We start from the raw sequence: 14,546 nt of genomic DNA, 5'->3' as shown, positions 1-14,546 counted from the left end.
CTGCTGTGGGTGCTTTGTAGGCGCACGTGTATGTGCACGTTCTGCTGAGGAGAGCGTTTTGGCTTTCGCTTGCGCTACTTGCTTCTTCAATATTTTCCTTTTCTAGTTAGTTGTTGTTCCTTCCGTGATGGACGGATAGCTTTCTTTCTCTCTTGTTTCACCTGTATCATATTGTTCCTGTATCCTGTAAATATCCCCAAGCTGAGTTGTGTGAGCTTGTTGTCGGTTGGATCAAAATGATTTAAACAAGGAATTTCATCGTGACAGACACCCAGGCAGAACTAATCAGAAGCTGGACACACTCAGTTTCATGCGCAGGCAGGCACTTATTTTCATCTCACCTGTCATGTGCAGCCATGCGCTCTATTTTCAATGTCTTACCTGTCGTCCTGAGCGTGCTAACAATCTCAACACCGTCGCATGTCTGCGTCTGCACGCCATTCGAGTACAGGAAATTCCTACACGTGCGGACGCTGTAGAAGCCGGGTGCTGCCAGCTCGGCAATGCTCTGGTTGGGCAGCAGGTTGACGTACGTGTTCAGCAACGCCCAGGGCTCTCCCGATGACGTGCTGTTGGTGCCGAACACTACCGTTGTCGTGTTCACTCCCACCAGTGTCCCGGTGGTGTTCATCGTAGCAACGTTCTTCATCGTATCGATGACATACTCCTTGGTGCCTGCACAGCCAGGAAGAAAGAACAGAAGCAGGCACGAAACGGCGGGGTTTGAGGGAGGCTTTAGAGAAGATTCAGAAAGTCGTTGGTACATGTAGTGGCCAGCTGACTACCAGGGCCGTGTCACCACTCTTACCACCTTGCCATACTCACCCCTCACCAGTATGTGGCTTATATAGAAGATTCCCCAATGTCACTGGTTTGCTGGCAGGCTGTCGGTAGCTAGAAGCACTGTGCTGTTTTTATTAAGAGAGCACTCTACCACTCATGTATTCCTTACAGGTGTGTAATCACTGACTGTCCAGCTAACGTGCCTCAGCTTGGTTTGTTTACATGTCACATGACCCCCTTCCACACACACACGTACACACTCACTCTCGCGTGCTCACGCACACACGCACACACACGCACGCACACACACACACACACACACACACACACACACACACACACACACACACACACACACACACCGCCCCCTCCATATCACACACCTTGACCTTTGACGCCCATCGCCGGAGGCGATGATAGCAATGCTACGGCAGAAGCCATAGCAACTTGTGCTGGGATTACACCATTCAACAGCTTGCAAGGCTGAAGAATTGACCGTCACTATTCAGCCTGGTCTACACCATACAGCTATTTGGAGACATTTTCTGGCCAGTGAATCCCTATTTTTGGTTTTTTCCTTCTTCTTTTTTTTTCCCCGCACACACATCACACCACATACTCCGGCATGCACTGGCTGTTGGTAACCACCCAGGAGAATGAAAGAAAAGTCAGGAAGAGTCTGAGAAAGAGAAGAAAGACGTGTGTGTCCCATATGGTGCAGTGGTATGTGCAGCGATTTCCAATCGATAGATTGCGGGTTCGATATCACACACACACACACACACACACACACACACACACACACACACACACGTGCGCACAGGAAACAGCTGAACAGCTAGAAACACTTACAGTACATTCCGTTGCCCGTGTGCCCACTGATGCACATACACGTCATGTTAGTTGAGTTGCCGCACACCGACCCAACAGGATCACACTGGGCACACGGTCCTGGCGTTGGGGACGGAGCAGCCGTGGTTGACTCGGCTGTTGCTTCCGCTGCCACCGTTGTCGTGGTGACAGCCACTGTCGGACTGGTGTCAGCTGTAGAGTTGCACAAGACCCCATACATACATGTACACACACACACACACACACACACACACACACACACACACACACACACACACACACACACACATTCACATTGACCAAACTGCCACCAGCCAACCAGCATCATGATGTAGGCATGCACAGTTAGTTGCGCTCGGTGAAATCCGACCCAGAGTGTGTATTTGGCGCCCTCAGCTTGCACGGCCCTCGACGCGTTGGAAGTGGCATGGATTCGGCCGACCGTACACACGTACAAATACAATGATGTAATCGGAGCTGTCCCAGGGAGCCAGCTTTGCACGCTGGGTTGGATTGCAGTGAGCGCAACTGTACATGCACAGTGATCACAGGTGAGTTCCAGTGACCGCTCTAACTGACTTCCTTGGCGAAACTCACCAAGAACCAGAAATACTAGGTGTGCCATGTGGCATGAAGGATAAGTTATGTCTCAACGTTCACTATTCTATGATAGATAAGGCTGCAGTGGAGTCTTTAAAAATTCATACGTATGCAAGACACATTAGGCAAGGAACTCTGACGTTCCCTCACCGCCACTTCCTGATCCATCTCCATCTTGACCTGTGACAAGGGGAGAGAGAGAGAGAGAGAGAGAGAGAGAGAGAGAAGACATGAAAAAAGGGGAACACATCAGCGAATAAATCGTGATTGGAGCAAAGAAGACACAATGATGCACAGCAATTGCGCACACTGATTAGTGCTAATTGCGATCTTGCACACCCTCTACAAAGTCCTTTTCTCATTCATCCCGACCATAGGAAACGTTCACACAGTGCATGACCAAGATCTGTGGACATGGTCACTGTGACACAAACTTTACAGCCTTCAGGATGATCCTTAGAATACCAGGGGCGTGCTCGGCCCCCCCAAATAGGGGGGTGCACGGGAACCGAGGGGAGCCCCCCCCGGCAATTTTCTGCAATTTGTTTGCAACCTTTCTTGAATTTTAGAGCATATTTGCATACATTACAATTGCAATTACCCAGATTGAAAATTTTTGGGGGTGCACGTGCCCCCCGTGCCCATCGCCGAGCACGCGCCCGAATACTTTAAGTTTATTCAGACTGAGAATGATACTAGTCCGCTTCATGCGGATATAACTTTACAGTGGACACACACATTGGATTATTCCAAAATCCGGTAAGCACATTGACAAGTTATAGTTGCGTTAGCCAATGCGTGAAACCATCCAATCGCGGGTACACACAGTGATGGACGGGTTAAACACAGTCTATCAAATCCAGGAAGGCTATGTATGATCTCACCGGTTGCTGTGTAAGCTGATAGGAAGACGACCAGGAGCGACAACCCTGACACACAGATACATGTAAAGCAATAAAACCAAAAAACCCATCTTGTCATACATGTCATCAGGTAGTTTGCCATGGACCAGGATTGCATGCATTATGTCCTGTCAGGGAGTATAGCTGTCATATTGACAGCCACCATCCGAGTACGGACGCTACAGGTCCTTTGGATATGCACACAGTGCGCACACCGCTCGCCATGATAGTGATTTCCGAAGCAATAGTGGTCAACAAACACCACAACAACATTTTATACAAATCTTGCTTGTCTTGCTTGTCAAACCTTATTTTGTGCCAAATATTCCAATTTCACTAGGGATAGTTGATGATTGGATCATTGACGGTCATTCAAAACTCAGATTTTCTGAGGAAATGTATGAAATTGATGGTATGTAGATCCACTGCTGATAGTGCATGTCTACATAGGAGTTGTTCCCAGGCATCCAGGAAGCACCCCTATGTACGAGTACACCCCTGGGTATGTATCCACGTCACCAGTATGCCATCGAAGACACACACACACACACACACACACACACACACACACACACACACACAGAGTCTCATAGTTCACAGTCGAAGTAGCACGGCGGACAATATCCAGGCACAGAGTCTCAGTCTGCTTGACACATGCCAGTGCTACTATGCATTCCCTGGCACTGCATCACGCCAACACGACCTACAGCACTGTCGGGTGCTGAAGAACGGACAGGCTAGGATTCCACCAAGCACAGCATGCCAATGCACACACGGTGACTCAACTGTGCATAGACTGTAGTACATGAAAGTTAAAGGGGAAGTATACCCTAAAATCAAATTTTCACCAGTTGTAGTCTTCTGGGTGCTGAGTCGAATGGTCTTGGAAGCTGCGACGCTCCCTTCCTACTTGAATCCCAATCGAACTCGCGCACTTCCACCGAAACTGGGTGACTGCGCCCTACTAGATGGGGATTTGTATGCAAAATGTCACTAAAAGCGCCATTTCGTTCTTATAAAAGCACGGATGACTGCGATTGGCCCATATGTTGTACTCTTTTGGACGCTGAGTCGACTGGTTTTGGTCCGAAAAGGCTGCGATGCAGCGTTCCTCCTTTATTCCCAATCGAACATGGTTGAACAAGCGGTCACGTGCTCCTGGGTGCCCAAATCACCTGGTCACCACGCCAGCAGGCGACAACTTTCACACCAAGGTTCAACTCGAGTTCAACTCGAGTGACAGGACTGCACCCAAAAAAGGTCAAACAGGCTAGTAAGTTGTACCCTGCAGGCACGGTGACCAGGTGACTGGTGTACGCAGGAGCACGTGACCGCTTCTTCAACCATGTTCGATTGGGAATAAAGGAGGAACGCTGCATCGCAGCCTTTTCGGACCAAAACCAGTCGACTCAGCGTCCAAAAGACTACAACATATGGGCCAATCGCGGTCATCCGTGCTTTTATAAGAACGAAATGGCGCTTTTAGTGACATTTTGCATACAAATCCCCATCTAGTAGGGTGCAGTCACCCAGTTTCGGTGGAAGTGCGCGAGTTCGATTGGGAATAAAGGAGGAAGGGAGCGTCTCAGCTTCCTCGGACCAAGACCATTCGACTCAGCACCCCGAAGACTACAACTGGTGAAAATTTGATTTTAGGGTATACTTCCCCTTTAAAGGGGAAGTTAAGGCAAAAATTAAAATTTCACCAGTTGTAGTCTTCGGGGTGCTGAGTCGAATGGTCTTGGTCCGAGAAAGCTGAGACGCTCCCTTCCTACTTGAATCCCAATCGAACTCGCGCACTTCCACCGAAACTGGGTGACTGCGCCCTACTACTAGATGGGGATTTGTATGCAAAATGTCACTAAAAACGCCATTTCGTTCTTATAAAAGCACGGATGACCGCGATTGGCCCATACAGTAAGATCGGGCGCCGAAGAACACCTCGCCGAAGAACACCCAGGCTGGAAAACCGGCAAAATTTAAGAACAGTCCAGGCTAGAATTATCTGATTTAAGAACACTTTCAAAATTTGGAATTTCCACATGAGTGCAGTATTGAACTGATCATACATTGTACATGTATGGGAGGTGAGTACATGTCATGTACACGTGTAAACAGTAACTGCTACATGTACAGTCATTCCTATTTACGACACCCACTAGTTTAGAAGTACTACATTGCACTACATGTACGTACATAATAATAATAATAATAATTCGCGGGATTCGCGTTGGCATCGCTTGAATGTTCAGAAACACACAAACTAGCCTTCGCTTCCGCAGGCCACCACTATGCCTATGCCTTGCACACCTTAGTGGCGAATGCAGACCTCACAAGTGAGTCAGGGGAGAGTAGGTGAGTCTCTCAACCAATCGGGCGTGTAACGGCATAACCCTGTAAACTGCATCCTTGTTACCCTCACTCCGAGCTGTGAGTACCCAGTTGACCGTGGGTGTCGGCGCAGTTCACCACGCATAAAAAGTCTTTACTCACGTAAAAAGTCTTTCCCGTATGTCACATGACTGTCGCCTTGGAGTCGACCAATAACAGATCAAATTACGCGGGCTGGAAAGCGCGATCCTGCCTGATGAATGGTGATGGAAATAGTTCCACTGCCCGTCGTCAAGTGACGACGGGCAGTGGACGGAATCCACTGCCCGTCGTCACTTGACGACGGGCAGTGGACAGAATCCACTGCCCGTTGTCACTTGACGACGGGCAGTGGACAAAATCCACTCATGAGTCTACCATTTCAATGACAAGCTTCTGTGGTCTGAAAGTACATGCAAAAGTCATGTACTGTAGTCCGTGTACGGTTGTCGAAGTCACTCTCACTCACTGTGACTCAGCTCACACAGAGTCACAGCAGTCATACAGGACTCGAGTCGAGTCACAGAATGGTTCATGTAAACTCAAACGTCAAAGATTGTGAGTGATCTCCTTGGCTTGGGTGCACACGGGAAACACGTTCCAGTCACTCATACTAGGCCTTTCCGGATTATGTGTTTGCATATTTTTGCATTTTGGGGGTCGAAATGCATTTTGTCCATTTTGACCCACTTTGGGCCAGGGAGTCGTAAAATACCGGTATTTTACGACTCCCTGCAAGTACTTCACCATGTTCACGATCACCATGAATGATCACCATGGTGCCAAATGTCACGCGCCTAGCTGTCGCCATTTTGTTACCATGGCAACGGTGGCATTTTTTGTGCTTTTTGGGTAAATTTTTGCATTTTCTTTAGAAAAAAATTTGATTTATAGGGGTTTTTCAAAACACTTTCCATTTCCATTTTAGACCAAGAAAAAACGCATAATCCGGAAACGCCTAACTCATACTCGGTCAGTACCGCTGCTCATCCAACCCTTGCCGCTATCGCGGCGCGGGCTGGATTCCGCGGTACTGCCCTCATACTCGTGCAGGAACCTGTACTTACACGCTCCCTGCTACCAGCGCGGGTCTCGAACTCGGGACCTCATGATTCGCAGGCAGGCCTGCAAACCAATCGGCCATATGCGTTGGTCTACATGTACATGACAAACGTCATGGCGTCACTCGACTCGCCACGCGCGTGTGAATAAGAACGGTCTGGCTAGAATTAAAAATTTAAGAACTTTCCTAGGCTGCGCTCGAGCCCCTGCGTTCTTCGGCGCCCGATCTTACTGTATGTTGTAGTCTTTTGGACGCTGAGTCGACTGGTTTTGGTCCGAAAAGGCTGCGATGCAGCGTTCCTCCTTTATTCCCAATCGAACATGGTTGAAGAAGCGGTCACATGCTCCTGGGTGCCCAAATCACCTGGTCACCACGCCAGCAGGCGACAACTTTCACACCAAGGTTCAACTCGAGTGACAGGACTGCACCCAAAAAAGGTCAAACAGGCTAGTAAGTTGTACCCTGCAGGCACGGTGACCAGGTGACTGGCGTACGCAGCAGCACGTGACCGCTTGTTCAACCATGTTCGATTGGGAATAAAGGAGGAACGCTGCATCGCAGCCTTTTCGGACCAAAACCAGTCGACTCAGCGTCCAAAAGACTACAACATATGGGCCAATCGTGGTCATCCGTGCTTTTATAAGAACGAAATGGCGCTTTTAGTGACATTTTGCATACAAATCCCCATCTAGTAGGGCGCAGTCACCCAGTTTCGGTGGAAGTGCGCGAGTTCGATTGGGATTCAAGTAGGAAGGGAGCGTCTCAGCTTCCTCGGACCACGACCATTCGACTCAGCACCCCGAAGACTACAACTGATGAAATTTTAATTTTTGCCTTAACTTCCCCTTTAAGAGCGGTCTAGTCTAGGAAGTTGACCCCCCCAGCCTTTCTGCGCCCGGCAGAACTGTGGGCATGCACATGACCTCTGTTCAGGCTGACTGCACTCACCACACAACCAATGGCGCAGTACTAGGAACAGATAGAGAAATACATGTACCGCACGTTCCGCCCATTGCCCGTCAGTATAGTCGCAGCAGAGAGCAAGGGCCTAGGCAGTGTCCCTCCAGGAATCCGCGATTCCGCGGCCGCGGTAAAATCCGCGGAATTCCGCGGAATTCATGTTTTTTTAATATCCCGCGGAATTCACAGTTTTCGCCGCAGAATTGTGAAAAATCACGGTTTGGGGGCAATGCGAGCACGCGCTTCATATGCATGCACAGTGCAGTGTCCTGTCGCTATTTTGTTGCATTCAAAGTCGAGGGAGTTTTCTTCGTTACTGTATTGAGCCTATCGTGTGTTTTCGACCACTAAATTTTTTATTGATACTTGGACATAGCATATAGCCATGTCTTTTCACCGGTGCAGCGCTGCAGAAATACCGCAGTATTGCCGCAGAATTCATGCTATCCGCCGCATAATGTAGCGATTTGTGCCGCAGAATTCTGCGCAGAATGTCAACTTTCTGTCCGCGGATTCCTGGAGGGACAGCCTAGGCCAGGATATAAGCAGAGGCTAGGCTACAAGAAGCTGCGATCATTTGACATCATTACACAAAGATCCCGGCTGGCTTGCGGAAGCCTGGCGCTCTCCAGCCCTGGGCCGGTGCTCTCAGAGACGCAGGCTGGGGTGCTCTACCACAGCAATGCTCTCCTGCCGGCTTCCCCCAGGCTGACTTGCTCAGCCACTGCAATGATTCCCATCTCATCTCCTGGTGCGTGAAGCCATCACATGCAAGAGAACACGCAAGTGTTATCTAAACAGTCACAGCGGATTTTGGTCTTTTGTCTCTGTAGCACAGCTGGCCGCCAGATAGTCCCTGTTTAGGCAGACCGATGTGCAGGTGCAGCCTCGGAATCATGGACAACTTCCTGAAAATGCCTGACAGGTTCCAGTCATAGACACGGAGATTCAGTGGTACCGTCCGAAGCAGTGACCACACCGTGGTCCCAGTTTTCATTACGAAACAAGCACACCCGGCCACACCATCGTGGAACGTTCTGCAATACATACGACACGGGAATGAGTTTGTGTATCAGACAGTCTAAGCTATTTTCTTCTAGACATCGGCTTGAGCTCGCGCCAAACCTAGCCTTCCCTCAGCTAGCTTTCCTTGTTGTTGAAAGAAGCTTGCGACTCGGAGAGAGCCCAATGAGCCACTAGCCCACACAGTGCCTCAGTGGCACGAGTGTCTCATGTCACTCGTAGATCAACATGCACCACTCCGGCCTCGGAAGCACCGTGCCCACAATGTCGCACCATGGTATACCTCGGAGCTCGCAGCGCTTGTACGCAGGCGCAATAAACTGCATCGTAAGTGGCTGAGAACCAGACTTGATGTGGACTACCGCAGCTTCCAGCAGAGCAGACGGGAGGTTACCCGCACTAGCCGAGCACTGAAGGAACAGCATTACAATGAAGCATTTGTGAACGCTACAGGGAACCCAAGGCAGACTTGGCGTGTATTGAATCAGCTGAGCGGACGGCAGCCAGTCCACACTCTTCCCAAATGCTCCCCGGATGACATTGGTAATGTGTTTGCAGGCATTGTCAATGATCCTCAACGTCCCCCAGCCTTGACTCTACCTCAAGGCCCCATGTCTCCGAACAGCCTTTCAATCTTTAAGCCTGTTACCATTGCCCGTGTGCGTAAGCTCCTATCGTCAATAGCCATGACAAAAGCTACTGGCAGTGATGGCTTGCCCGGAACGATTCTTAAATCATGCGCTGACCTTCTTGCACCCTCACTGATGCTCATCTTCAACAAATCATTGTCCGAAGGCCAGCTGCCACCGAACATGAAAATCGCCAACATCACTCCCGTCTACAAAGGTGGTGACCCCAGTCAACCCACCAACTATAGACCTGTCTCTTTGCTCCCTATAGTCTCCAAGCTGCTTGAGCGTATCGTCCATGAGCAACTCAGTCAATACCTGGCTGAACATAATCTTTACCCTTCCTGTCAATTTGGCTTCAGACGCCAGCACTCTACAGAGGATGCTCTCACAATGGTTACAGACAAATTCCTAAGAGCCCGAGATGACGGGCTGTCAACTGGCGCTGCTTTCCTGGACATGTCAAAGGCCTTTGACAAGGTCCAGCATCAGACACTTGTCGAAGACCTATTCCAGCTTGGAATCTCCGGCACAGCCCTGAACTGGTTAAGCGACTACCTCTCAAATCGTCAACAACAAGTCGTCATCAGCGGCGATAGTAGCTCATCTTTCACGTGCTCAAGTGGGGTTCCCCAAGGGTCTGTACTGGGACCACTATTGTTTGTCATATATGTCAGGGATGTGGCCAGTGAAGTGGATCAGTTTGCCGTCCAGGTAACCCAATTCGCGGACGACATCATGCTACACGATAGCAGGAAGGACAAGGTAGTGCTGTCACACAACCTGTCTTCAGCCATCACCCATCTCAGCAACTGGCTTGGTGAGCGCAACCTAATCCTGAATAGTCGAAAAACACAAATATTGTTTATTCCTGCCAATCGTCATGACGACAAGACATTGAATGTGCACTGTGCAGCTACACTCCTCCAGCAAGTGACAAGCGCCAAGTACCTGGGCTTGCACATCGATGACGACCTGAAATGGAACACAATGGTTGACCATATAGCCAAGACAGTGTCCTCAAAGATTGCCATTCTCTTCCGCCACAGGCAGTGCCTCCCAATGCCATGCCGCTCAACCTACTTGAGATGTATAATTTTACCCACATTCCAATACGCATGCAACAGCTTTTCCTCTTCCCTTTCCTCTGCACAACGTGATCGTCTTGAGAAACTTCTCAAGCGAGCTGTGCGTGTTGCCTGCTCTGCTCCGTTCCTGTCTCCAACTGCCCCTCTTTTTGAACGCCTCAGCATTCAACCCCTGCAATCAATGTATTGCCGCAAACTCCTCCTGCTAACATTTCGTGTAATTCATAATAACTGTAGTGTGCTTCTTCATGACCTTGTCACACCTCTGTCACACACCCGTCGAACGAGGAGCACAGATGTTCCCCTGCTTCTTTTCCCGAGGATCATATCTGCCGCTGCCACACGCAGCCCTTCATATCAATGTCCCGCTCTCTGGAATAAGTTGCCTGCATCTATACGATCACTGAAGAAACCAGGTCAATTCCGGACCGCTCTCTTACCCCACCTGAAAAATTCACCGACTTACGTTGCTCACTGATCAAATAATTATGCAATCTTTCCTCTGCTAGCTAGCTGCTGTCTTAAATCCTACTCTTTTTTTCTATTTTCTTTTTTTTCTTTTTAATCTTTTCCTTACATTTGTGTGCCTGTTTGTCTTTAGTCGATCTCATGTAATAAGGCAACACTGCCTGTTTGTTATTCGACGTTAAATAAACCAATCCAAATCCAATCCTCTAGGATCGGAACTCATGAATTGCCTCCTTCCTTCGGTGCCCAAACGGACACATCCATAGTTTCGCCCGACCGCATTGTTTCTCTGAGATCTATTCTGGGATCGCCGGCCGTGTATTGGCTGTCTGTCTTGTTTGCAAAGCTATGTGAGGCGCGCTTCGTCCGAAGCACTCTACTGGAGAGCTTGGACTCGCACCTGAGAGAAAAAGAGAACTTCCATTGTCTTTGCTCCGCTCCACGGTTCTATAGCGTAGATCTATCGCTTCGGAAAAGGCAATGCAACCCAACCCCCCGGGGAGATGGTCAAACACATTTGCTGCGAGTTACTGAGAAGGTTCTCACTGCGGCTCATCAGCCACAGGCGCATGGTATCGCTGGATAGCTGTTCCCAGAACAAGGATTGAGAGAGTCACCAGCATTCCGACAAAACACAAACCGGATTTACTAGTACTCTTATACAGTTCTAGTTGGTGGCCAAAAGCAGTGGCATTCCTGGCTCCGTGATAGAAATGTGACACCTTCAACAGATTATCCCAACGCACAAAGGAAAGGAATGGTCAACGATTCGACTCATGTGACATACACTGGTCAGCGAGAAACTATTCTAGGTAGCAGGAAGAATCGGGGAAGAAATAAAACACCACTTACACAAACGTTGTCTTGTGCAAACACACGAGTAGACGGGAAACTTCATCTGGACACTTCGCTGTCGGCGGCGCTTGCTTCCACCGAAGTGGTAACTCATCAGAATAGGGAAGGTGAGTGTGTCTTTCCTGAAGCTCGTTCCTGTATGAGCTGATCAGGTTGATGGCGGACAACGACGACGTTGTGGAATCGGCACGAACTAAACGAACCAAGGTCATCACAGGGTTCAACCCACGACCTTATCGTAGATCGATGTTGCAAGCTAAACCCCTGCGCCGCTTACGCAGGCTACGGCAGTTCGAAGCATGGCCAACTCGGGACTAAACTGTTTGGCAAAGTTCTTGACTCTTCGACAACCTCCTTCGTAAGGATATCTATCCGTATCTACGATCAATAAACCAAGCAATCGACAAACCAGAAGCAAAGCACGATCACCTGAGAGAGAACAGTGTCATCTTGGATCAGGAGTTGGAGATTGGAGTTGAGAAATGAAGCGGTCGGCAAGCAGCAAGGCTCTGTGCAGAAATGCGCGCGAAATGCCGGTCGCAAACAGGCCTGGCCCATGACCATGTCTAGTATATATCCGAGGACCAGGATATGCGCGTCATCGTGGTTCACACACGGTCCACGGAGTCAGTAGACAGTATACATGGTAGACGGTCTACGCCGGCTATGGACCACGCGCACGGCTGCCTAGTAGCTACGGGCTAGGGCTGCCCTCGATCGAGCACGCTTGCACGACGAGCAGTCGAGCAGCCATATCCACCACACATACATGCTGTAAAGCCACTGCAACGCCTGCATGCACTGGACCACACATGCACACGTACACACCGAACCTTTGTCATAATAAAAATAGCCTTTGGCTTTGGGTAGAAGAGGTTGGTGCGACTTCGGCGATACAATCATGTACTTGGGGAATTGTGTGTGTTGCTCCCTACGTGGGCCATGGCATGGGAGCTCCCGCTTTTCCTGCCGCCTTGGCTTGATTCACGACTGTCATCCAGAGCACACGAGAAGTCCCATCGAACCTTCCCGTGACTCGGCAAACCTGCAAGAAAGCACCACTCCCTGCTCAATACACAGTGTTTCGGGAAATTCACCCCTCATCAGTTGAGCTTGAGTAGGCTGAGGAAGATTGTGTCTCACTGTGATGAGCACCATTATAGTGCTCTCCAGACCAAACCGTCACCAGGGATACAAACTTACAGAGACGCTCCGTTTCTAGCGCGACAAACACCTCGTGAACGCCAGATAGCAGCGTGAGTCAGTGTCGCTCATGGAGGTACTGAACAAGCGCTGAGGACCGTTGGCCATTCACAACGTTGTTGCCTCCAAACCATCGAATTCGCAAGCCCGCGCTGGGGACACCAATGTGAAGAAGAGGTTGGTGCAACTTCGGCGATACTTGGGGAGTAATCCTGAAATAAAGAATACAGGCACTGAACAGGTTCCACTGGACAGTGACTTCATGACTGGGACATCATTTTAGAACCCAGACAGTAGTGGAACCTCGCTCTCCGGCCGCCTCCCTAAACCGACCGCTTCTCGCCAGTCCGACCACAATGTCTTTACTGGTCCCGCATTTTCCTTCGAATGCATAATCAATAGCTGACGTGCACATTTCGAACTTCCCTCTCCCGATCACCTCGGCCAATCCCGACTTTATTATTAATTTGTAATACTTATTGGCTACATAGTCATTGCATTCAGTGTGACTTCTCAATCATCACAGAATTACTTACGCTAAGTAATTCTTAGTTACGGGTAGTCCGTCATTGCCGGCATCGTCAGTGAACCATGGTGAACTGTCTCCGAGTCTGACCTAACCATGGCGACCCCAGGCATCTGGTACTACTACTAGTAGTAGTACTTGTATCAAAAATATGAATGTGTGCTGTGCTACAAAAAAATTGTAGTCTGGAGTCTGGACAGCTAGCTGTTCAGAACATTGAAGTCAGAGTGTTCTAACTAAACTGCGAGAAACAGACCTGGAGCTTTGCTGCACAAGGGCAGGTAACTTTGACGCAAACCAGAAAGAGTGCGCAACCAGGGAGAGGGAGCGTAACACAATCATACAATCGGTCACGTACATGATCAGTTTACCGTGTTATTATGTGCAAGTCAATCTGTGAAAGGGTATTATTATTAGGGCTCAAACGGGAATTTTTCAAGTATCAGGTCGTTGCAAAGTATGGCATGTATGCACTTTCGCAGGCTGTCGCACGCGTACGCTGGGCTGTCAACTCGGTCGGTCATATCTGGTCTCTTCGTGTGAGAGTATGTATGAATGAGCATGCAAGAGAATATACATGTGTGCGTTGTACTGAATAGGGTACATTTTTTTGGATAAGCCAAATATACGGTTAAAAAAGAGTCCGCAGGATTGCCGTGGCTTATACTTATAGGTTATAACCGTTAAACCGACCGTTAGCTTAGCAGTTAACCGTTGGGGGTAAAACCGTGGCCGTTTGAGCCCTAATTATTATTGAAGCGATATTGAAATTATTAGTAACTCGGGTAGCGATAAAAGTATCATAAAGCAGTGTAGCATGCATCACCATCAGCATGGCAGGAAATACACAACTGAAGGTGCCTCAGTGGCTGACAAGCCCATAGCAAGAAGCTGTACGTGATAGTTTCCCTAGTAGTAGTACAGACCCTAGCTCCTGGTCGAACAGAACGACGTACCATTGCTTACCTCAGCAACGCAACATAACCTGTGGACCACTGACGAGTGATTGTCAGCGCCAACAGAAGAACCTGCCTCAGCAAACGCACGCTGCTAGTGTAAACACTAAATTACTGTTGTACACAATGTAGTTCCTCCGTCTAATAACGTTGTCTGTATATCACCCAGTCTCACGGGTGTAAGTAACATTGTTGTTACTACATGTAGTATTGTCCACATCACACTCACATGCACTCACCGTCCGTCACACGGCTTACTCACACTACA

The 14,546-nt window shown here is 49.1% G+C and overlaps 1 protein-coding gene across 1 annotated transcript in view; it reads right to left on the bottom strand.

The window, feature by feature from the left end:
• LOC135817192 (receptor-type tyrosine-protein phosphatase mu-like) overlaps positions 1-12,115 on the bottom strand; it is a 53,218-nt gene extending 41,103 nt beyond the window's left edge. The window contains exons 1-5 of the mRNA XM_065330322.1: positions 11,591-12,115; positions 3,120-3,164; positions 2,386-2,415; positions 1,636-1,827; positions 382-675 (exon numbers count right to left, since the gene is read on the bottom strand). Of these exons, the coding sequence (XP_065186394.1) occupies positions 382-675; positions 1,636-1,827; positions 2,386-2,415; positions 3,120-3,164; positions 11,591-11,687 (658 nt within the window). The 5' untranslated portion in view covers positions 11,688-12,115. The remainder of the gene's footprint in view (positions 1-381; positions 676-1,635; positions 1,828-2,385; positions 2,416-3,119; positions 3,165-11,590) is intronic.
• Between the last annotated feature and the right edge of the window lie 2,431 nt (positions 12,116-14,546).

Source organism: Sycon ciliatum, chromosome 5 (assembly GCF_964019385.1).
Source record: "Sycon ciliatum chromosome 5, ocSycCili1.1, whole genome shotgun sequence".
NCBI lineage: Eukaryota > Metazoa > Porifera > Calcarea > Leucosolenida > Sycettidae > Sycon > Sycon ciliatum.
This window is presented reverse-complemented; position numbering and strand designations above follow the sequence as displayed.